The sequence below is a fragment of the Ambystoma mexicanum genome, chromosome 6q (assembly GCF_040938575.1).
Source record: "Ambystoma mexicanum isolate Mex_15411 chromosome 6q, UKY_AmexF1_1, whole genome shotgun sequence".
Classification (NCBI taxonomy): domain Eukaryota; kingdom Metazoa; phylum Chordata; class Amphibia; order Caudata; family Ambystomatidae; genus Ambystoma; species Ambystoma mexicanum.
The window spans coordinates 750,471,054-750,494,111 of NC_090937.1; the positions used below are offsets into that span (position 1 = coordinate 750,471,054).

The 23,058-nt window shown below is 46.8% G+C and overlaps 1 protein-coding gene across 1 annotated transcript in view; it reads right to left on the reverse strand.

Moving 5' to 3' along the window:
- The window catches only part of GATB (glutamyl-tRNA amidotransferase subunit B), a 1,295,211-nt gene that overhangs the window by 307,821 nt on the left and 964,332 nt on the right, over positions 1-23,058 (reverse strand). The window contains exon 9 of the mRNA XM_069631274.1: positions 10,625-10,814. Within this exon, the coding sequence (XP_069487375.1) occupies positions 10,625-10,814 (190 nt within the window). The remainder of the gene's footprint in view (positions 1-10,624; positions 10,815-23,058) is intronic.

A 23,058-nucleotide genomic window follows, 5' to 3' on the forward strand; every position in this document is an offset into this window, starting at 1 on the left:
AGACTGTAACATTAGACAATTTGCAACTACTGTAACTATGTGATATAGCAACCCAACCTAATTGCTTCTACTGCACCTCTAGACAACATGTAATTACTGTAACTTCAGATATTTCTTAAGTACTTTAACTGTCTTGATGGCAACCTAATGTAACATGTAACTACTGTACTGTGGCTCAAGTCAACATGCAACTACTGTAACCTACTAATGTAACCAAGAAACCTTATGTAACAAGCACCATGATGCCTCTGGGTTTGGTGCGCTCTACAAATGCCTAATAAATAAATAGACCAAAATAAATAAATCGGTCAGCTCAAATTAAACAATAGACCTCAAAAGAGCAGCAACCCCCATTGATTTCACCACCTTTGCCAGTTTTCTTAAAGGCTTAATTCGGGGAGGCATAGAGTATGACCTGCATAAGATCCAACACTGGCAATTTACCCAGACCACTAGAGTCTCAAAGATCTGCTGCCAGGTAATGTCAATGTTCTTATACATCAATTCTTCAGGGAATTCTAGATTTTGTCAGAGGATGGGTCGGAGCTGAGCGGCATGCGACCGCTGTCTCTGGAGGTGTCCCGGACCACAAAGTTAGGCGTGGATGTACCCTGCTCTTACCATTGGTGTCAAACCCACAACCACCGGACCTGGCACTGCAAACATCTTCAGCATTTTTTTTTGTATTCTTGCCACTGCCGACGGGTGAAAATGCTTGTAAGGATGTGTACTAGCCTATGTCCGGGAGAGTCAGAAGATTCTCCGTCATCCCTCCAAGAGTGACAAATCTTCTTTCTTGACAAAGAAGAGGAGTGACAAGAGTTACTCCCAGACTGAGACCACTTGTGGTGTTACTTTTTCTTTTTATCACTAACAGGCGTTGTATGCGAACAGTGATTGTCTGAATCCCTCTGGTCGACCGGATCAATGAATCTACCCTCCCCAGAGTTCAAAGGCTCCCATAGGGGGTAGCATTTGGAGAGCTAGAGCCGCCATCGTGTAGTGTCAAAAAAAGCTTTGCTGCCCTTTCAAAGGTGACATTTGGGCTTGTGGCTTGACACGAACCGCAGTCCTTAGTATTTTTGTCAGCCCCTAGGAAACACTGGCACACCCGATGAAGCCCTGTCACTGATATCTTGGAACTGCATTACTTACAAGGTTTGAATCCTAAGGCATGGCACAGCAAGAAAAAAAAATTCTCGGGAGGATAAAATTAGGGACCATTCCAGATTAGTGAGCTGAACATGTGCAATAATGAAACTGAGGTCGCGCTTAATAAATCAATAAATACAAATACAAATATGGCGCTCCACATATATAAATGATGGCATCACATCCAGAGCCGTGGAGTCATTTGTACTGATAGGAGTGGGCTTGGAGCAACACTGGTAAGATAAAATCCATTAGAAAACATATTTTCCTATGGAGATACCAATGCAAAAACACTTTTGTTCCACATGGTTCTTCAGAATGAAAATGTTCATTAAAGTTCCAAAAATTCTGCATGAGAGTCGGATGCAGCCAAATTATTTGCATGCCAGATTAGGTGAACCTCATATATGAGATGTTCTCTAACCTTAACCACAAAGCAGCTATAATGGTAGTATTAAATCTATCTATCCATCTACATACCAACCCTATGTTTAATTATTCAGTGAAAAAAACTTGAGTTGAAGTGATATTAAGGCAATGATTTAGTACAACAAAAACTCTTGACATTGCGACCATACATCTAAATGGGTGGAATAAGGGAGAGTTTGTAGGTTGGGATAGTGACTCGTGATGCTGTGATGTCTGTTGAAGCTACCTGCTAATATACTGCAAATCCGAATGCATTTGTATTCATACTTTTTTCTTACTTTCTGTGTCCTAAAAGTACTTGTGAGCACGGTCATCTTAAAGTCATCAAGAATGTGATTTAGTAAAAAAAAAAAAAAAGTAAAGAAAAGAAATGCTGCCCTATTGGCCTTTTCGTCCTGCGTCGGCTGGGTATTACCCAAATTGTTCGTTCACAATTGTTCGAATGAACAATTGACCGAATTTAAAGGGTCACAATTGACCTTTTCACAATTGACCGAATATATATATATATATATATATATGGGATACATTACTCACCGTAATCGTATTTCTGATGCTTGTATCTGCTTAGATTCACATGCTGTGCATAGGCCGACATCTAGTGGAAGCTGCGGAGTATTACAGTTTGTTTTTCGAAACTCGAAAATGGGCGTCGACACAGGCGTGCCAGTAATACTATCCCTAGTGTGACGTCCACTGTACCCAAGATCCCTCACGCGTCTAGGATCCTCAGATTGTATTTTTTCTGACATGAGGAAGCATGAGGAGTAGCGTGAGTACAGATAATCCAAGCAGATAGACAGAAAGGTAAGACTACAAGCAATCATGCGCCTTCTCTCGGAGGGGAGGAAGGGTGGGTCGCATGTGAATCTAAGCAGATACAAGCATCAGAAATACGATTACGGTGAGTAATGTATCCCTTCTGAGGCTTGTGGAATCTGCTTAGATCACATGCTGTGCATAGATTAGCGAGCAGTACCAGAAGAAGGAGGTGGGATGTGAGAAGGGTCATGAGCAAACAGGTGTCTCAGAACCGCTTGTCCCACTTGTGTATCTGTCTTGGAATGAGTGTCAATGCAGTAATGCTGAGTAAAAGTGTGAATAGAGCTCCAAGTAGCTGCTTTGCAAATGGTGTCGAGGGGAACATTTGCAATGAAAGCCAGAGTGGCCCCAATGCCTCTAGTAGAGTGGGCCCTTGGCGTAAAAGGCAGAGTCTTTTCAGAAAGAGAGTAACACAGCTGTATACAGTTGATAATCCACTTCGAGATAGCGCCTTTAGAGACGCGATCTCCCTCTCTGCTTGTAGCTACGGAGACAAACAGTTGATCTGTTTTCCTTAGCGGTCTGGTTTTATTTACATAGTAGAGGACCGCCCTACGCACATCTAGGGTGTGTAGTTTCACCTCAGCTGAGCTTTGCGGGTTCTGGAAGAAAGCCGGAAGCTCGATGGACTGGTTTACATGGAACTTTGATATAAATTTAGGTGAGAACCTAGGGTGAGTGCGTAAAACCAGTTTGTCCTTGTGGATAGTAAAGAAAGGATCCTGCACTGACAGAGCCTGAATTTCACTGACCCTTCTTATAGAGGTAATGGCTACTAAGAAGGCCGTTTTATAAGTCAGGTGTTTGAGACTACTTTTATGCATGGGTTCGAAAGGGGGGCCCATGAGCTTAGCTAGCACCACATTAAGGTCCCATCCTGGCGTTGGGTTCGAAATAGGAGGGTGAAGTCTCTTTACTCCTTCCATGAAGGCTTTAACTACTGGTACTTTCCACCACGACACCTTGTTATGGGATGTGGTGTAAGCCGAGAGGGCTGCCAGGTGTACTTTCAGAGAGTTAAAAACCAATCCTGCATCTAGCAGGTGGAGCATGTATGTCACAACGTTGGAAGGAGTGCAATCAACTGGGTTGATTTGTTTATTCTGGCACCAAATAACGAATCTCTTCCACTTGTCAAAATAACAGTGCCTTGTGTTTGGTTTCCTGGATTCTTTTAGGATGTCCATACACCTTTGTGTTAAATTGAGATGGCCAAACTCTATGACCTCAGGAGCCATGCTGCCAGGTTCATTGAGTTGGGATCCTGGTGCACTGTTTGACCTTGTTGCTGGGACAGTAGGTTGTACCAGGCTGGGAGTTTGATGTGCTCGCACACCGCCATCCTGCGTAGGTGTGGAAACCATGGTTGTCTCGCCCACATGGGAGCAACTAGGATGAGCGTCATCGATTCCTTGTTCATCTTGTACACCACCTTCCTGATGAGAGGAGTTGGTGGAAAAGCGTACGCAAACATCCCTGACCAGTTCATCCACAGGGCGTTCCCTTGGGAGTCTGGCTGGGGGAACCTGGATGCAAATCCTGGGCATTGTTTGTTTTCGCTTGTGGCGAATAGGTCTATAGTGGGGAAACCCCACTGAGAGAAGAGATCTTCTACGATATCTCTGTGAAGGACCCATTCGTGTTCCTCTGGGAGGGAGTCTCTGCTTAGGGCATCCGCTAGGGAATTGAGCTCCCCTGGAACATGTTGTGATGACAGGAAGATGTTCCGTCTGAGTGCCCATATCCAGATTTTCTGGGCAAGCTTGGACAGATTTGGCGAACGAGTCCCTCCTTGTTTGTTCAAATAGAACATGGCTGTCGTGCTGTCCGTCCGGATCTGCACCGACAAGTTTAGCAGATGGGGCTCGAACGCCCGAAGCGCTCGGAATACTGCCAGAAGCTCTAGCAGGTTGATGTGGTTCTTGGCTACTGAGTGAGACCAGAGACCCTGAGCTGTGTGGTGGAGATGGTGAGCTCCCCACCCAGTCAGGCATGCATCTGTAGTCACCACTGCCTGTACTTCGGGATCGTAAAAGGGTTTTCCCCTTGCGAGATTCTCTCTTGTCCACCAGTGTAAGCTCTGTACGAGTGTTGGTGAAACGACCACTAGATCGTCCCACTGACCACTTGCCTGAGACCACTGTTTCGCCAACCATTCCTGCATGGGACGCATGCGCAGACGCGCGTGGGGGACCAGGTAAATGCAAGACGCCATCATGCCCAGTAACCGCATTGCTTTGCGTACCGTTATTTGTTGACCTGACTGATAATGTGGAATTTGCAGTAGTATATTCCGAATTCTCTCTTCCGAAGGGAAGGTCAACCGTCTTTGAGAATCTAGGATTGCTCCTAGGAACTGTTTTGAGGTGCTTGGCACCAGACTTGACTTCTTCTCGTTGATAGAGAAGCCTAATTCGTGGAGGAGGTCGATAGTCCTCTGAATGTTTGACCTGCAAGTTCCTGGGGTTTCCCCCGTTATGAGCCAGTCGTCCAGATAAGGGTACACTGGGATTGCCTCCCTGCGTAGGTGTGCAGCTGCCACCGCCAGTACCTTGGTGAACACCCTTGGTGCTGAAGCTATCCCGAAGGGCAGTACCTTGAATTGGTAGTGGCGACTGTCCACCTTGAAGCGCAAGTATTTTCTGTGGGCTGGGAGCATGGAAATATGAAAATAAGCATCTTTCATATCCAAGGTTGCCATGTAATCCCCCTTTTTTAGGAGGGGGATTACCTCTTGTAGCGTGGTCATACGGAATTTTTGGGGCTTGACATACTTGTTGGCAGGCCGTAAGTCCAATACTGGGCGCATTGTTAGATCTTTCTTTGGCACAAGGAAGTAAATTGAATAGATACCCTTGTTTACCTGGTGTCCTGGGACGAGTTCTATCGCGTCCTTTTCTAGCAGAATGGCGATCTCCTCGAGAAGGATCTTCTGATGTTCTAAGGAGTGTACTCTTTGTCGTGGAGGGTGGTTCCAGGGACGCTGCAGTAATTCTATACAATATCCTGTGGACACTGTTGACAGCACCCATCTGTCTGAGGTGATCCCTTCCCAAGCCTGGGTGAAGTTGGAAATGCGTCCCCCTACTGGGGTTGCGTGAGAAGGGACCCTGAACTGAGCGTCACTGCTTTGGTGGAGGCGTGCCACCTCCCTTGTTGGGGCTGCCTCTGCCTCTTCCACGACCTCTTTTGTTACCTTTGCTGTAACTCTGGGTAGACTGCTGGTTGTTGTTCCATTCTGTACCCTGTCCTTGGGCATAGTTGCCTCTTTGTGAAATTTGGCCGCGTGGGCGACGAAAATTACTGTTCCCCCTCTGATTAGGGGGTTTGTTGGTAAGCTGGCCAAGGGATTTGAGAGTCTCGTACTCGTCCTTGGCATTCTTAAGTGCGTCTTCGACCGCTTTCCCAAACAATAGATCGGGTTCCACCGGCTTGTCTATTAATGAAGCCTGTGTTTCTGTTTTGAACCCCGACTGCCGTAACCACGCATGTCTCTTGATAACAGTACCTTCTGCTATCAATCTTCCTGCGTTGTCCGCGGCGTCGAAGGTTGCTTTTAATATGCAACCAGACACGGCACTCCCTTCTGCCGAGATCCGAGCCAACTGGCCTTTTAACGGTTCAGGAGCAGAGGCTATGAGCGCCGCGACCTCTTCCCATTGATGGCAGTTGTAACTTGCCAATAGGGTGGTGGAGTTTGCAATCCTTGCTTGGTAGGCGGACGTTGAGGCTACCTTCCTGCCAAACCCGTATAGTCTTTTGCTCTCCTTGTCGGGAGGAGCTTCTGATGACGATAAGGGTGTTCCAGCCCTCTTCCGAGTGTTGGTAACCACTAGGGAGTCTGGTTTAAGCTGTCCTCTTATATAAAGAGGGTCAGACTGGGCTGCCCGAAAAAGTTTTTCGACTCTGGGGTTGACGGCTCTGGTGAGGTTTGGATTCACCAGGGATGGATCTATTCTACGTTGGATGGATTTAAGGATAGGGATGGTTTGAGCGACCGGCCTCCTTTCTCCCACCAACTCTTCTGCGAAGTCCCTTTCCTCCTGTACACCGTGGGTGTCGATGTGAAAATGTTCTGCCGTGCGAGCGAGAACTTCATTGAGGAGGGGCTGGTTATCAACTGGCGAGTCGGTAACTGGGGCTTCGCTTTCTACCGGGGAATCTACTCTGTAAATTTCCTGCTCGTCTTCTACCTCCTCCAGGTCCTCATCATCCGCATAGTATTCAGTCTCGGTTTGTTCCTCCATAATTGTAAACTCCTGGTCCCCTTCAGGGAAAGGCTGTCCTTGGTATCTGGGGTGTGGAGTAGAGTATGGAGTAGAGTAAGGCTGCACCTCGAAGGGTTCAGGTCTTTCGAACCGGGCCTTTTTACTTAGGGGGATAGGATCAGAGGAGCCTGAGGGTGTGGCCCCTTGAGGGTCATACGAAAGGAAATGTTCTGGGTTCTTGTCATAAAAATCAGCTAAGGAAGACATCCTTGACATGACCCTGTCTATGTCTTCACTGGACCATTCTTTGGAACAGGGTATGGCTTTAGTAGGCAACTTAGAGGACTTATCAAGGGTAGCCTTGCTGGATGTTGATGTCCCAGTAGATTTATGTTTGACTGTCTGCTTAGGGTGGAAGGATGGTCTTACAGGAGTGGAAGGCTGTGCTTTCCGCTGTTTCCCCCCCTCCCCGTGCGTGGAAAAATGTTTTCCCTGCCCCTTGGAGGCCTCGGAGACTTTCGACGCCTGGCGTCGAGGGTCGGGAGAGGTACCTTGTTTTGAGCGTGGGGCCTCGCTGGTGTTAACTGCGGCCTCGGTCTCCTGGAGCGCGGCCTGGGGGTGGAAGTCGTCTTCGTCTTCCGACGATCGAACTTCCGTTAATCTAGAGAGCGAGGCACTCTTGGCAAGAGTGGATGATTGCCTTGCGTCATGCGGCGATCTCGATCGAGAGCGCCCAGAGGACACCGAGTCGGACCGTTCTATCTGTGCCTTTTTCCGAGTAGTCGACGTCGTCGAGGTTCGGTTGGACTTAGTGTGCTTAGTGTGTGTAGGGTGTGTAGCGCTTGCGTCGCCGGGGGTCTTCCCCATAGCCGCCCTGCCGGACAACCTTCTGAGGTCGGGGACCTGCGCTCGGCAGTCTTTCGACGCCGTAATGCCCTCGCCGTCCGAAAGTACGGCGTCGCTGCCATCGCTGAAGGCGCCCTCCGCTGCCATGGCTGCCTGCCTGGCGTGGTGGGCCCAACGCTTTGTCGAACGGTCCTTAAGTGTCTTAGGCTTAAACCTACTACACGCTCTGCAGTTCGCTTCGGGGTGGTCCCTCGGCAAGCAGAGATTGCACGTGGCGTGCCTGTCGACCCAAGGGTATTTGCGGTTGCACTTGGGGCAGAATTGGAAAGGGGTACCCTCCATACGCACCTTGAGGCAGCGGGCTGGTAAGTGTAGGAAATATATAAGGTGTACCTATATACTAAGAGTGAAGAGTATGTACCACCCCCCACTCTCCCTACTTGCAGGGCCGAGGCCAGCGGCCTACTAGGCCCGGGCCGAGGCCAGCGGCCTTCCGAGGCCCAGATCCGTCGTGCAGCAGCCGACGGTCGATGTCTTCTCCAGCCGTCGTCGAGTGTCGAGGGTCGACGTTGGGGTGGGGAAGGATGTCAATAAATAATATCTCAATAATTAGCAAAAGTATGGCTAAGGCCAGGGAACTCCGCAAGATGCTTCCGACCAGTATGGCGGAAAAAAACAATCTGAGGATCCTAGACGCGTGAGGGATCTTGGGTACAGTGGACGTCACACTAGGGATAGTATTACTGGCACGCCTGTGTCGACGGCCATTTTCGAGTTTCGAAAAACAAACTGTAATACTCCGCAGCTTCCACTAGATGTCGGCCTATGCACAGCATGTGATCTAAGCAGATTCCACAAGCCTCAGAAATATATATATATATATATATATATATATATATATATATATATATATATATATATGGGTTTTGGGGGGTTTGGCGTTGGGTGGTGGGTTGTGGGGGGTTTCCCCCCACATATATGGTAAAATTGACCTTCACAATTCGGTCAATTGTGAAAAGGTCAATTGTCATTCGACTGACTCTTTACTGGTGGAAATTCATTATGTAGAACATGCCCGGGTTCCCCAGCACAGTAGCCTCTCCCAGGACATTTCAAACACAATGGGCCTCATTACAACCCAGGCGTTAAGGGTTTAACGGCGCCGTCGGCGCCGTTAACCCTTAACGCCTGATTACCATTTTAACGCCTGCTTTTAGCAGCCGTTAAAATGCAAGGCGCTAACCCGCCTTGGTGCTAATTACGGCACCGTAATTTACGGTGCCGTAATTAGCGCCTTCCCCACTCCCATTATGCCCTATGGGGCAAAAATGGGAAAGGGTAAATGAGGAATGGGGATTTCCCGCCCCACTCACCTTGGAATGGGGCGGTAAATCCACCATCCACCATGGTGTAAACAGAGTTTACACCATGGTGGTAAAGTAGGGAACTTACCGCCTGGGTTGTAATGAGGCCCAATATCTAGTATACAACATTGTTGGATGCACATGTAAGACTCCCTAATGTTTAGCGATCAAGCCGTGAGATTTAATTGTATCCAAACTGAATGTGTGTATAGGTTAAAAATATGTTTTTGCAAAGCTTGGTTCCATCCATGTTCTCCACTATGTGGATGTAGTTTGCTTCCGATCGTCATTTCTTTGAAATTGGCCGTTTGTGGGAAAGCAAGCATGGCATTTTAGGGAAACCCTCTTTCCTTCACGCATCTTGTTGCAGAATGGATTTTCAGAATTGCAGCGTTACATGTCACTTTAAATGGCAAGCCCTGTCGCACTTTCATGAAAATGGACCAACTTTTGCAAGAAACTGATGCGGACATATACAAACACTCATGCCAAATTTAGCGAAGTTTCATAAACGTTTTCATGTACAAAAAAAAGATGTTGAAAAATCTGGAGTTTTGGACTGGATTTTCCATAGATTGACAAAAAACACTTTCGCTGGGTATATCTCTAAATGATCAACATCAATTTTGGGGCTTTTTGGCACAGGCATTGCCCCCATCTTGCACTGTTGCACTCCTAAAACTTGTCAAATCCCATTAGCCAAACGCAGGATGATCACTTTTTAAGAAAAGAAAATATTGATATATTCATACATGCATAGTACATGTTAAAGGAAGAAAATGTAAAAAAATAAAAATAAACACCAAAACACACAGAAAAACATGAAGACATTCAACGGATAAAATGGAGCCATACACCCAACAGTGGAACAACTGGATGAAAAGAACACAAAATCAATAGATGAAAAAACCATAAGCACAATCGGCAGATGAAATGCAATACAACAAAGTACTGCATGATAATGTGAAAACATCACAAACGTAGACATTCAGTGGAAGAAATAGAACAAAAACAGCAGAATGAATAGATGAAAAGAACCCAGCCAGCCAGACACGCTCCCAAGCCTAACGTGGATGACTTGCTGTGCCACCACCAATCAGAGCTTGCAAATTAATTACTTCATTGTCTTTTTTGAAACAACGATCTACCTATATATTTATATCGGATAAAAGAGATATTTGGCGTTTAAAACACTGAAGGGAAGAGGGTCTAGTCCTAGGCATGTGATGCCACCTTGCTGGCCCGATGTTGAAGAGGAAATTACCGACAGGAATGGTTGGACGTGCCACAGTGCGAAAGGACTTCTTTTTAGCTGGCCTGGAAGATGGTGACCTGTAGAAGCAGTTGCTACTTTTCGATTGTCAAAATGTTGACTTCTTTTGGATCTTCAGAGCCTGTATTCTTTACAGAACGGTGTGAATAACCATAATATTAAATGTCACATTTCAAAGATTTCTATTACACATTTGTCAATTTAATAGAACTATGTAAAAATGTACTGCACCTCAAATCGACGGTATTCATTTTATCCACCAAGAAGGAAGACTGAGATGGTTGTGTCGGGATTCAAACCAGTGACCATCACTTAACACACAGATCCCTGCACAGAGTGTATCGACCCCCTTGACTTTTCTAACCGATTTAGAACTAGATCGATCTTACCGATTCAAGACCATTTGTTCCAGATAAGGGAATGAGTTTTACATGGCATGACTTCAAATGTTACAGAATCCCTTATGTTTAGCTTTCGTGTTCGTCAAACCTGGCCATGTTCCCCATTTTACTTTCTGTGTTGACACCTACCAGCAACGTGTAGCTGTGTTCAGGTAAGATGCTATACTGCTTGACAAGTCTTTCCCTACAAGCAGCGGGGAGCTCTGGAAGCCTCTGCTCTATGTCATCAATGTTCACCACTTGCTGAGGATTCACACCATGAGGAATGGACTTTGAATCGTAGAGAACCAGGGGAGGAAGATTTGGCTCTGGCATGAACCTACAAAGAAGAGAATATCATGTTGGCACCTTTTTAATCCACATGAACCCATGGTTTCGGTATCATACATATGTTAGTTAACTCCTGTTTAAATTACGATGATTTTGCTGAAACACATAATTTACTTACTTTTTAACAATCGTTCAGCCCATACCCCGATCCCTCTGTAGTACCACCGTTTGTGTGTCAAGAGTCTCTCGCCCATGTCTACAGCCTGTCAGAAACAGACGTAGGTGCCAGAGTTTCATGGTTTTTCACCCTAAAGAGTGACCCATCAAACTCTAGAGCACAATAAGATGGCAAAGGGCAAGTGCATGCAAGAGATCTTTCATTAAATAAATAACATTCTTCTGCCATATATTAGCTATACAATGAAATGACAAGAAGCACGTAACATTGGAGAGGGAAGATGAGTTCGGGCAATGCTGTCTGCATCAGCACCAGAGTTGGCCTCAGCACAATAAAGTTTACAAACACAGAGGTTATTTCAGTTAAGCTGTGCATGGCTGCAAAAATATTAACACATCAACTCAAAGCAAGAGGATAATATGAATTGCTATTGCTACCCCCAGGATTACCGCCAATAACAAACAATTAAGAATAGACCCCTGGTGCTGCATACACAACAGTTACATCTATGTCCCTAATGTCTTCCGATTTAGGGTAATGTAATATCTCACTGCCTACATATTAGCAGGAGACTATGATCTCCATATTGGTCCCAGACTTTATAACATTGCAACTTCAGGGAACTAAATCGTGGTAGCTCAGGCCACGTGCGCAAGCAAAATTTGATCATTGTAAATACCTCACTAGATATCTGGATAGAAAACTCTCTCTGCCGATAGACAAACCATATTCTAGAATACACTAGTTTATAAAGTACCGAATAATCCCAAACCCCCCATCAGTCAGCTCCGTGGTGGGTATTCTACTGAAAGACACCGAAAATGCAAATATTCTCCCCATTCACGTTCAGCACTGGTGTTCCAAATAAAGAAAGTGCTTCCACAAGATTCTTGGCTAAGTCAGTCCTCTTTTCAAGGGCAGATCCGATGTACAGTTATTTTCTTTATATTTCCAAATAGAAATGTAAAGAGGAAAAGAGTTTAAAGTTAAACAGGTTAAACTATTATGCATAAATGGCACATGCTGAATTAAAGATATCCACGCCACATATGTAAACCTATCTTATAATCGTTTTTTTCCAATGGACTTTCAGATGGAAATAATGTTAATGGGGAGAGCTACCATAAAAAATGATAACCAATGTGAAAATGGTCTAAGAAGGATGGGGGTAAATACTTACGAAACATCTGATGAACCAAAGGCCATCCAGTAAGGAGCCCTACCTATCAGCTGGCATGCGTTGAGAACAACTGGGGCTGTAAATACAAAGCAAGCTTATACACTATTGGAAATAGTTAAAATAGGAATGTTTTCAAATTGCGTTGGAAAGTGTGAAGATACACAACTTTAATTACAAATTACAAATTTAGCAAAGCAAGCGAAGGTTGCTCTGCTTTGGAGACTAATTGTTCAACTCAGAGTCGGAGGTGGAGTCAGACTCGAAAAACGGAAGGAGCCGTTTTCCCTTTAAAATCTGAAAGTTTAGCGAAGCCAGCAACGTGTGCAGAAATGTTTTGGGCTGGCTGTCGGCAGTCCCCAGGACCCCGGCGACCAGGAGTGTGGTTTGGGAGTTATGGGAGTGCTGGGCGGCCCCACAAGGAAAGTAGTGGGTTAACCAGGTCCTGAGGTAAGCCTGTGTTTCATCTATAAAGATTATGCAACCCGCTAGTTACTTTTCCTCTATGTTCCACGCAACTGTAATCTGTACAATTTAAGCCATAGTGATGAGCACCTAGTATGATCACGAGGAGGGCGGGGCAGTTAGTGTTTGGTGTTACTTGGTGGAGACTGGAATGTTGGACTCTGTTTTACCTGCCCTTCTGCGGCTGACACTAGCCCTTTAACTCCTGGAGAATATTAAAACATGAAGCAGCGCCCTAGATGTCTTGCAGCGGTGAGTGGGGTACAGGACAGTGAGTGTTTGGTGCTTTGGTCCTGGGAGGAGGGAAGAACACGCCTGGAAAGTTGGCAGGCTGCTGGCGGAGTGGTGAGCGGCAGCTGTTTACTGGGACTTCAGGTGAGCACTACAGTTGATGGACGGACTTGTCCGAGGGGGTAGGAGTACAGAGCTGGCTGTCTATGGCATGACTCCTTTGCCCCATTCACTTTAAATTTCCGCCCATCAGCGGATTCTAAGACGGCTGCCGGGAGAACAGCAACGTAAAAACAGAGCTCTCCCAACCTCGGGGCCTGAAGTCCAGAAACAGCCGAGAAAAGCCCTCCCAAGGTGCTGTAGCTGGAACGGATCAATGTGTTACACCGTCCACCGGCAGTAGGATAAACAAATTACTGACCTAGCAGTTCGGGGGGTGAGAGACACAGAGAGGACGCAGGATACTCCAGGGATAGCAGAGCGGAGAAAGGGAACCCCTTCAAAGCATCACCCCACAGAGGCGCTGCCCCTAGAAGAGCAACAGCACAGAGCGGCGCAATATAATACGCTCACCTTTAGAGGGGGCGAGCGGACGTCTCTCCCAGGGAGACAGCAAGAGAAAGTAAGTGGGACTGCTGGAGGATCGTAGGTGGTGGCCGGGAAGGCAAGCTGACGCACGGAAGTCAGCTAAAAAGAGCACAGTTAAGGAGAAAGCGCTCTGCCATCTACGCCGGGGAGAGTAAAGGCAAGGAGGAGCGAGGAGACCCGGGAGCCCACCCATACCTCGCAGCTTCACAAACTAAGATCCCGACCCGAGGCCCACCACCGAGTCATTTCAGGCCCGCATCGAGCGGGGGACCTGGAGCCCGCCCGCCCTCCATGGGCTCATTAGGAGTGATCCCGACCCGACTACTACCGCTGAGTCATTACAAGACCGCATTGGTTGGGCAGCCTACAGAAACCCTGCAGGCGAATAGCACTGGAATTACCAACGCTTAACAGGGATTCCCAATGGTCCATAGTGAGGTGGGTGAACCGGGACTCCACCAGCAAAATTCTTGCGAGCCACCAGCAATTCACCAGGGCTCCACAGTATCAGTCTAGGCAATCCATAGACCACGAACTTGAGAGCTGATGCAAAGCAATTGGTTACCACCATAAATACCCCCAGCACCAACCAGTGCTCCTTTTGAGTTCACCTATAAACCGTACGAGGAATGTAGGTCTCACCAGCAAAGGGACAACACTTGGTGGGGGGTGGGGGGAAGCCAGCACAGTACAGCTCCTGCAATGGGGCTAGACGGTTGACTGTGGTGCAGGACCAACCGGGATACCATCAGGCTCATACGTGGAGAAAAGAGAAGCAAGGAGAGTGCAACAGAGCGGAGGCGCCCCGAGCGCGAAGATAGACGCAGAGGGAGACCAACGCACGGGGAGGGGGACCTGTGCTTCCCCCTCCTGGCCATTCTGCAGAGCAAGCACTGAGGGCACAGAGCCCGGAAAAGATCATACCCCTCCTGGAGTCAGTGGAGGGCTGGTACCACTCACAAACATTGGCTGCCCCCATCAGGGAGCAAGGAGAGCAAACAGGACATTGGGCAGTCCCAAAGGGCAAGGGAGAGGTCAGCAAGGTCATCAAGGAAATCACTGGGAAGGAACGTGGGCTCAACTCTCAATAAGGAGGTTCGGGGGGGCAAGAGGCTGGTTGAGCCAACCTGGTGAGGCCGAGTGAGGGAACGGTAAGGGGGGCAATGGGGGTAGAGAGGAAGGGAGAGGGAAGGGGGTCACTACCTTAGTCCACCTTCAGCGGTAGTACACAGACAAACAGAATTTGGCTATGGCCATCAGGGATACACTCAAGGTCACCTCTTTGAGCATAAGGGGAATAAACTCCCCGGTGAAAAGGAAAATGTTAGAACAATTTATGGGAAGGGAGGGGCCGGGAATAAGAGCCCTCCAGGAAACACATATCCTTAATTAAGATAAGCATAAAGTAAGAATATGGGGATATCGCCAAATCTTTCAAGCCAATGCAGTAGGAAAGATGGGGGAGGGGGGTTGCTGATAGCTGTACGGGAAACATTGGGGCTCCAAACTATCGCTTCGGAAAGGGACACTGAGGGACGCTATTTGGCAATAATCTTTGAAAGGGGGGTGGGGTGGAGACATTTATGCTAGCAAACATATACGGCCCAAATTCGGTACAAGACACATTTTTAAGTCAAACATTGAACAAACTGGAGGTTTTTGCAAGAGGTTACATAATGTTATTGGGGGATTTTAATAGAGCCTCGGACCCCAGCCAATACAGGAGTGCAAGGATTTTTAATAACCGGGACAAAGGGTCTGATTCACAGAAGCATTTTAGAATGGCGCAATCCCATTGGAAAACGCTCCATGCATTGGTCCCAAAGTCTCTCGCTTGTTGTTAGTGGACGGGTGGAGGGAAAAGCGAGGGAACACAAAGGAGTACACCTTCTACTCCCATGTGGACAGAACCTTCTCTAGAATTGACTATGCCTGGGTGTGAAGGTCATTACCGGGAATGGTGTCGGAAATAAAAGGGAGGAGGTAAGAGAAAACATAGGGGAGTACTTCCTCAATAATAGCGTCAGAGGAACAAGCCAGCAAATGGTATTTAATGGTTTTTAATAAATAAGATCACTAGTCTAGAAAGGGGCGAACTGGAGAGAGATATCACACCAGAGGAAGTTAGAGCAGCAATAGCACGTATATCAAGGGGAAAAGCCCAAGGCCGGGACAGATACTCAGCAGAGTTTTACAAATACTTTAGGGAAACACTAATACCGTACTTGGTGCTCTAATTAATATAGACGTAAAAATCAATACGAAAATGTTAGCAAATCGTTTAGAACGATTCCTCCCAAAATGTATTGACCCGGACCAGTCTGGCTTTATAAAAGGGAGACAGACCAGTGACAACACTTGACTGGTCAATCATCTCATAGAAAAGGCCAACAAGTCGGGGATCCTGGCCCTTATTATAGCATTAGACGCCAAAAAAGCGTTAGATAGGGTGGAATGGGGATTCCTCTTTAGCAATGATAAAAGCATATTACCGAACACCCAGGTTTCTCCGGGCAATCAATGGCAAGGTCTCGGAGAGCATCCCAGTAATGAGAGGCACGAAGCAAGGGTGTCCTCTCTCTCCCCGCTGCTTTATGCTATCCACCTGGAGCGCCTTCTCGCCACTATATTCGTTCCAGCAAGGAAGTTAAAGGGATCCACTTTGGGGGGCTAGAACATAAAGTCGCAGCATTTGCGGACAACCTGTTATTAATAGTCACGGACCCAGAGAAGACTATGGGTTTAGTTGACTGGGCATTGCAACAGTTTGGGGAGGTAGCAGGATTCAAAATAAAATCACACAAATTGGAGATACTGAACTTGATGGTCCCGCCAGACAAAGGTGGGATGCATCAGTGAGAAGGGTCGGGGTTGACCACCTTCCCCTCCCCACTAACACCCATCTTTAGAAACCCCCAAATTACACTGGGTATGAGGGGAGGCGAGGAGAGTTTGACAGGTGGCAAGAGGGGCGGGGGGTGTAGAATTCTGTTTGATATGTTTGAGGGTCAAGAACTGAAATCCTTCAACCAGTGCAAGCATGATTTTGATCGAACAGAAGGGGAGAGATTCCGTTATCTCCCATTGAGACACTGGCTGCTCCACCCTAAAGTGAAGATTGCTGCCATTAGGCACTTCACCCCCTTGAAACATACGTTTCAACGGAAACAGGGGATAAACACGTTGTGGGGGCCATTTATGGCATCACTGAAGAGGGAGAGGTATCAGGAAATAGGAGATACATGGAAAGATGGGAGAAGGCGGTGGGACAAACACTAGAGAGTGAGCAGTTGGTCGCTCTACGGGCACAAATCACCAAGCTAACAAGGCAATCCAATTACAAGAAATATGGATGAAGAGGATGGTCCAGTGGCATTTGACACCCAAAAAGATTACACAGATGCTATAAGGAGGTCTCGGACAGGTTTTGGAGGGAATGTGGGGAAGTGGGGACATGGGAACATATTTGGTGGGGATGTCCGCGCATACTTCCATAATGGCCGGGGATCCAATCAGCTCTGGAAGAGATATTTGGGGTACAAATTGTGGGATTGAGAGTTATGGCCATTCTGGAAATGGGAGAGATTTTGGAAGAATTACCAACAAAAGCACATAGGAAGGCTTACGTGATCCTAGTGATGGCAGAGCGCTGGTAGTAGCCCAGAATTGGAAAAGAAAGGAATACCCCCACAGAGCATGAATGAGTGGGTAAAGTATGGAACCTAGTAGAACTAGAGTGGGTAACTTGCTCCCTTCAGGGGGAACACCAACGCTTCTGCATGGAATGGGATGTTATATTGAAGTTATTCAAAGGGATGCCAGAAGTGTATGGTGCCTTAGGAAAATGAACCTTCGACGGGTGATTTGACCACCATAACTTCAAGGGACACAAAATGGCTGGAATTTGGACAATGGACATTGTTGAACCATCACTCACAGCTCTGTGGCAAACGAGAGACGTGAGGGTAGGGCGCAGGCGGGTGTGTTCACCAGGAAGCGGATGAAGGAGGGTGAAAGTGACAATGTTTGGTTATGTAGGGAGGCATGACCGAGGGGGGAGGAGGGAAAAGTTGTTATGTTGAAAATGGGAATAACAATGTACTTAAAAATATAATCCCGCCCATCGGACTGTTTACATTCCCTCTACAAAGCCTTTTGGTAACTGCCAAATGAAATCTAAAACGTTCTGCCGCTTTACATAACGTCGCGATTCTCGACAAACAGGGAAGCGCTCACGGAGCCCACAAAGCAAAAAGTGCAATGTAATCTCCGTGCAGCAAAAAAGACAAAAGGGAGGCAATGCATACTGTGGATAAACTCCAGCTGAAAATAAAGGATTATTTTGAAAATACTGCATCAGCTAAGGTGGCAGAACAATGAGCTTTTATTCTTGACCCCAGTACTGAACAAGAGCTAGAGCACGTGTCATACTCTAACATTTCAATTGACGATAATGGCTCTTTATTAAAGCTCTGCAGGGTTAGCCAATGGAACTCTATGGGTACCAAGGATTTTAATCATTCCAACATTATAGTAACAAATTGATCTCTGAGCCCCGAGTTGGAGAAGTTACTCACAACATCATATTCGTCATCCAGCGAACGTGACTCTGATGGGGTTACTCCTCATCTTGATCATAATAACGTTTTAGCTTCTACCATTGCTCTACTGCGGGTCCTGAAATCAAAATTGACACGTTGTTCCAACTATACAGCAGCATGGTAGCTGAGCAGCAAGGTCTAAAGGAAGTTGTGGCTAAAGTGGTTGATGTAATAATTTTGGCTAGCACTGATCCTGCTTCTTCTGATATCCAGTTGGAGGAACAGTCTCTTGTATTGATGCCTACCTCCCTTCCTCTTACTGATGCCAACCTACCATCTAGGTCTGACACGGCAGTAGATCTGTCGCTCACGGTGGAAGGTTCAATTCATTCTCAGGCATTGCCATCGCCATTTCAAGTGGAATAACAGCATGGAAGAGCTTATGTTTTGGCAGATCCGAAGAGCTGTGTGCTGGAAGCATTATGCGCATAAATCCCTCTTTTTAACAGTCCTGTGAGCCCCCTAAGCGTAAGCAGCATAAGCAGCCCCATCAGCCAGAGGCACCGACTTAAAGATGGGAGCAGTAAGCAAGCAATTCCATCTAGTGAGGTGGCCAAATCGTGGGAAAGCCACTTACCAACCTCTTCGGGGGGTGCGAAAATCATCACTAAGGTTATGGGGGATGAATCGGTTAGACGGGTGCACCTCCAGGGGCCTTTGGATGGGTGGCTTAGCTCCCTATGATGCAGCCCAAACCGCAATTCATGTCGCATTTATTGGTGGCACCCACCAACCAAGAGGCTGTGCCAGGACAAGCCTTACTCATGGCCCCTTCCTCCCCCCCCTGTTCTTTCTTCTGAAAGATCTAGCCCAGACTTCCCATCTACTAAATTAAGCACCGCTCCTGGGGGTGTGGTGCGTTCTTCATTGCCTTGCTGCAATTGCCTACAAGCCCAGTTCAGGAAATTCAGGCACTGTCTAAGCACCCATAGAGTTCTAGAAATAGTGTCTCATTTCACACACTGGTGTGCTCTGTTGGCAATCCGCCTTTGAAAGTTAATGCACCTCTGATACATGACACCTGGTTGGCACAGGTTGAGTCACTTCTGCTTAATACGTATGATATATTGGGGCTTAATTGGATTCCGCCTGGTTCATGGATTTATTGTACATCAAATTCATTGAGACAAAACCTACAGCGCTTAGCCCCTTTTTGAGTCACACTTGGTTATTGGAATTACTTCATCTATACACCAGCTATCATGGAATAAGAGGGGCCACCTTTCGTTTCTCAACCAGGATTCCCTTGATGTGTTAATGAGTGCTCAATTCTTCCGTTTACAGGTGGCTGGGCTCACCACTTCTTTTGACCTGGATAGTTAAATTGTATTGTTTCGCCCATCTTTGCTCCCACAAAAATGGCACCCGAAAGGTGGGCTAAGTATTGGTGCCAAATTGATTTAGAACATTTCTGAAATCCCCACCACCAGACCTCACAGGAACTAATTGCTAAACATTGCCCTGGGTTTAGGACCACACTCACGGCCTCTAGCGACCATGTAATTCTTCTATGAATTGCTCAGGGACCCCTGCAATATTTTGACTGGTAGCACAACGGTAAATATCCAGTGAAATAGGTTACGCTGGACATCAGCTAATATACAAACATTTAAATCTGCTTTAATGGGTTGGGGCTTTAATGGGGATGCCATTTTGAGGAATTGTAACTGAGACTTTGAGAATTTGCTGGATTTATACTGTCCATTGGATTACAGGCACCTAATGACAAGCATACATATGGGCAGGCCAGGAGTAAGGTTTGAGCTTGGTATTGATTAAAAGAGAAAAGAGCTTAACTCTGTAGTGAGGAGAACCAAGAGAAGCCCTACATTGCCTCTGAGGGACAAAACAAAAATGATTGCAACTGCTACGTCCAGATATAAGACATGGTTGTAGGGATACAGATTTTCAAAGAAAGTGGCTGGTTGGAAATGTATCAATCGTCTGATTAGGACTCATGATACTAAGAAATGTTGGCACCTCATACCCATGGGGCTGGCAGCACTGCAAAGGAACTCTGCTGTATATCAGAGGAGCAATGGGGTATTTTTATGAAGCACGGTTATTGGTGGGACTCAGAACCCAGCTTTATGGAGAATCCCAACACAATGCGTGACTCGCTGGTTTGCACACATATAAGGGAGGCAGACTTGCTGGGCATCATTGCTAAGACCAAGGCTTCTAGGGCCAATGGCCCTGATGCTCTTTGCAATGCTGTCATCAAGAGTGATCCCCAGTTTTGGGCTTCATTGTTACAATGGTTATTTCTGTAGATATATTAAACTGGGATTATCCCTTGCACCAGGAAATGTTTGATTTTGATACCGGTGCATAAGAAAGGTCCATGCAACCAACAGTCAAATTATAGGCTTTTGGCCACGCTGGATTGCAGCTCCAAGTTATTTGAAAATATACTATTGAATCTTGTTTCCTCCTGGGTGGCGGAGAGGGGCTTGCTGAATTTCCAACAGACAGGATTTAGAAAGGGTTGGAGGACCACGCACTCCATCTGGGTCCTCTTAACTTTAATTTCAGACATTGAGTGCTACTCTGGCACTGCATTATACCTGTGTTTCGTAGACTATTCTATACCAATCCCTCTAGAATCGCCTTATTTTTCTCCACACATGGAGCATTCCCCATTGAATGCGCAGCTTGATAAGCTCCTTGTCTGGCTCCTGTGAGAAGGGGAGAGGCGATATAATGTCCCCATTGTTCGGCCGGACACTGTACATTCCAACTACGTGTTCAGAATTGGTAAAGAACAATCTTGGATCTTCTCTGGCTTGATACTTTTGTGAAATGGATGGAGGTGTTACTGAATGTACCCGGGCAGTAGCCATTGCATCACTCAATTGTCTCTGTGCTTTTTGTTTTTTCTCCTGTGCAGCGCCTGGTTGGTTGCCCTGTATTTGCATCACTTGCTGAAAGGCGTGTCCGTCAGCCTAGTGGCTCTGGACTTGCAACATCTGCAACTGCTCTTGTCCTTCGACCAAGGTTTTAATGACAGCCTCCCTGGCGTTCTCTTAATCCAACCGCTGCCAACACTGGTGGGATTCAGAGACGCAGACACCAATATTGTTCTAGGTGAAGGCTTTTATTAAATATAAATACTTCTGAATAACAAAAGAAACAGCAAGCCTAGGGTTCTCCTTGTATCATCAGGTATTCTCCTTCTGGTTGACTGCTTCTGACTAACGGCATAAGGGTGTGCTCTTCTCTGGTTGAAGTACTTTGTAGCTCTTTTAGTAAGCCCAGCAATATTCTCAGTTGTCCGTCTTGGCGCCTGGCTCCTAGGGAGAGGAGAATCGGAAAGACACTTAGTAATAGCCTGGTTGACTTTTATCCTATTTCCCTGCTCTTGCAGCCAATCCAGAGAGAGAAGACTTGTAATGTCAGGTAAACTTATAGGATTAGCCCTGCCCGTCAAGTTGGCTCCTCGATACATGGCTGCCATGATGCCTTCATTCCTCCAGTGTCTCAACACCTCCTATACACTTCAATATTCGTTCCCGGGCCCTTGTATGGCTTCCCGATTTGTTTCACATCATTGCTTGGGTAAGTTACTCATTTTCCCATCCTTGGGATCTTGCATCTTTCCCAACGCCATACTCGCAGCTGAGACCATTCTGCTCTGCCACTCGTTGGCGGTCATTCTTGTACTCATAGTTGCTCTCGCTCCTATGGGAAACTATTTTGGCCCTGTAGTGTCTGAATGAAAAATCGCTCCTGCGATTGCGCCCTGTTTCGGAACGCTGTTCTGCTGCTGTGATGTCCTCCCTTCGAGTCGGGTTTTTGCTGTAACACCCCCTCACAGTAACATACAAAGGGTAGGAAAGGCATCTCAGGCCCTGGTTAGGACAGGGACGGGGATTCCAGCCAGGGGAGGTAGAGCATTCCAGTCCTTGGAGCCCTGCAGGGATCTAGGCGATGGCGCCTAGGCACAGTGCTGGTGAAGGGTGAGTTGGTGAGGGGGGAGATTAGCAATGTGGCCACATACCCAGAAGCATTACTTATGAATGTCAGTGTAAACGCCCGTATTGAGTGCCATTGTGGGTAGAGTTCTGGCAATGGGTGAGGAGGGAGGCTGGGTAAACCGGTATTGCCCTCTTTAAAAGCACCCTTCACCAATCAACTGGGTGCTGGATGCCCTAATACAGATGGAATAGTTGTGAGGGCTCGTCATGCAGCCTGCAGTGCTGCCCAATCAGTGCCTATTTCTTCCTTTTGGATGGGCTGGGAAGGGAAGCTCCACAGCTTGCAGCAAACAGCCAAGAGGATGCACCTGCTGATGGTGGCTTGCGGATCAAGTGCCAAGTCCTGGGTCACTTCCTAGATGCAGCCACATTGTGGGGGACAAAGAGTAGCTAGTCACAGCTAAGAGGTTATGGTGGCAGATGTGGTTTGGCCATTCACGTATGTGCCCCATCAGATCATTTTCCTTTGCTCGAGGTGGGCTGGAAGGGAGATGGCATCTCTTATTTTTGTTCCTGAAAGATGAATATGCTATAGGTCATGACTCTTCCCAAATATAGTCATGGAGTGGGAGGGAGGCAAACTATTAGTGAGTACTATGCATGCAAGTGTAATGCTTTTGACAAAATAAACTGACTTCTTTGAGACTATACCCTTTTGTTTATTTGATGTTATCTCAAAGTTGCTTGAAGTGGGAAGGTGGCCATATGGGAACTATAGGGAAGCAAGTAAGATAGATCAGACTTGTCTAGAAACATTGCCTGGTGTTGTCGGAGAGAAAGAGGACAAAGGAGCTGGAGAGGGAGAGGCGGCCAGAGGGGGGCCAAGAGAGGTGGAAGGAGAGGAAGATGAGCGTTAGTGGCGAGTTGAGAAGCCGAGCCGTACAGAGGGCATGGGAGGGAACAGGAGAGGTGGAGACTGCCGCAGAATTGGCCAGCTCCTTGCAGATTTGAAAGAGTTTGGCCATGTTGTTAGGGTACAACGTCAGGATGTTTTTTCGATGGGTTTTTTACTGCAAATTCTGTCACGAAAAAACCCATTGTATTTTATTTTGGTAGGGTTTGAAAATTATATATAT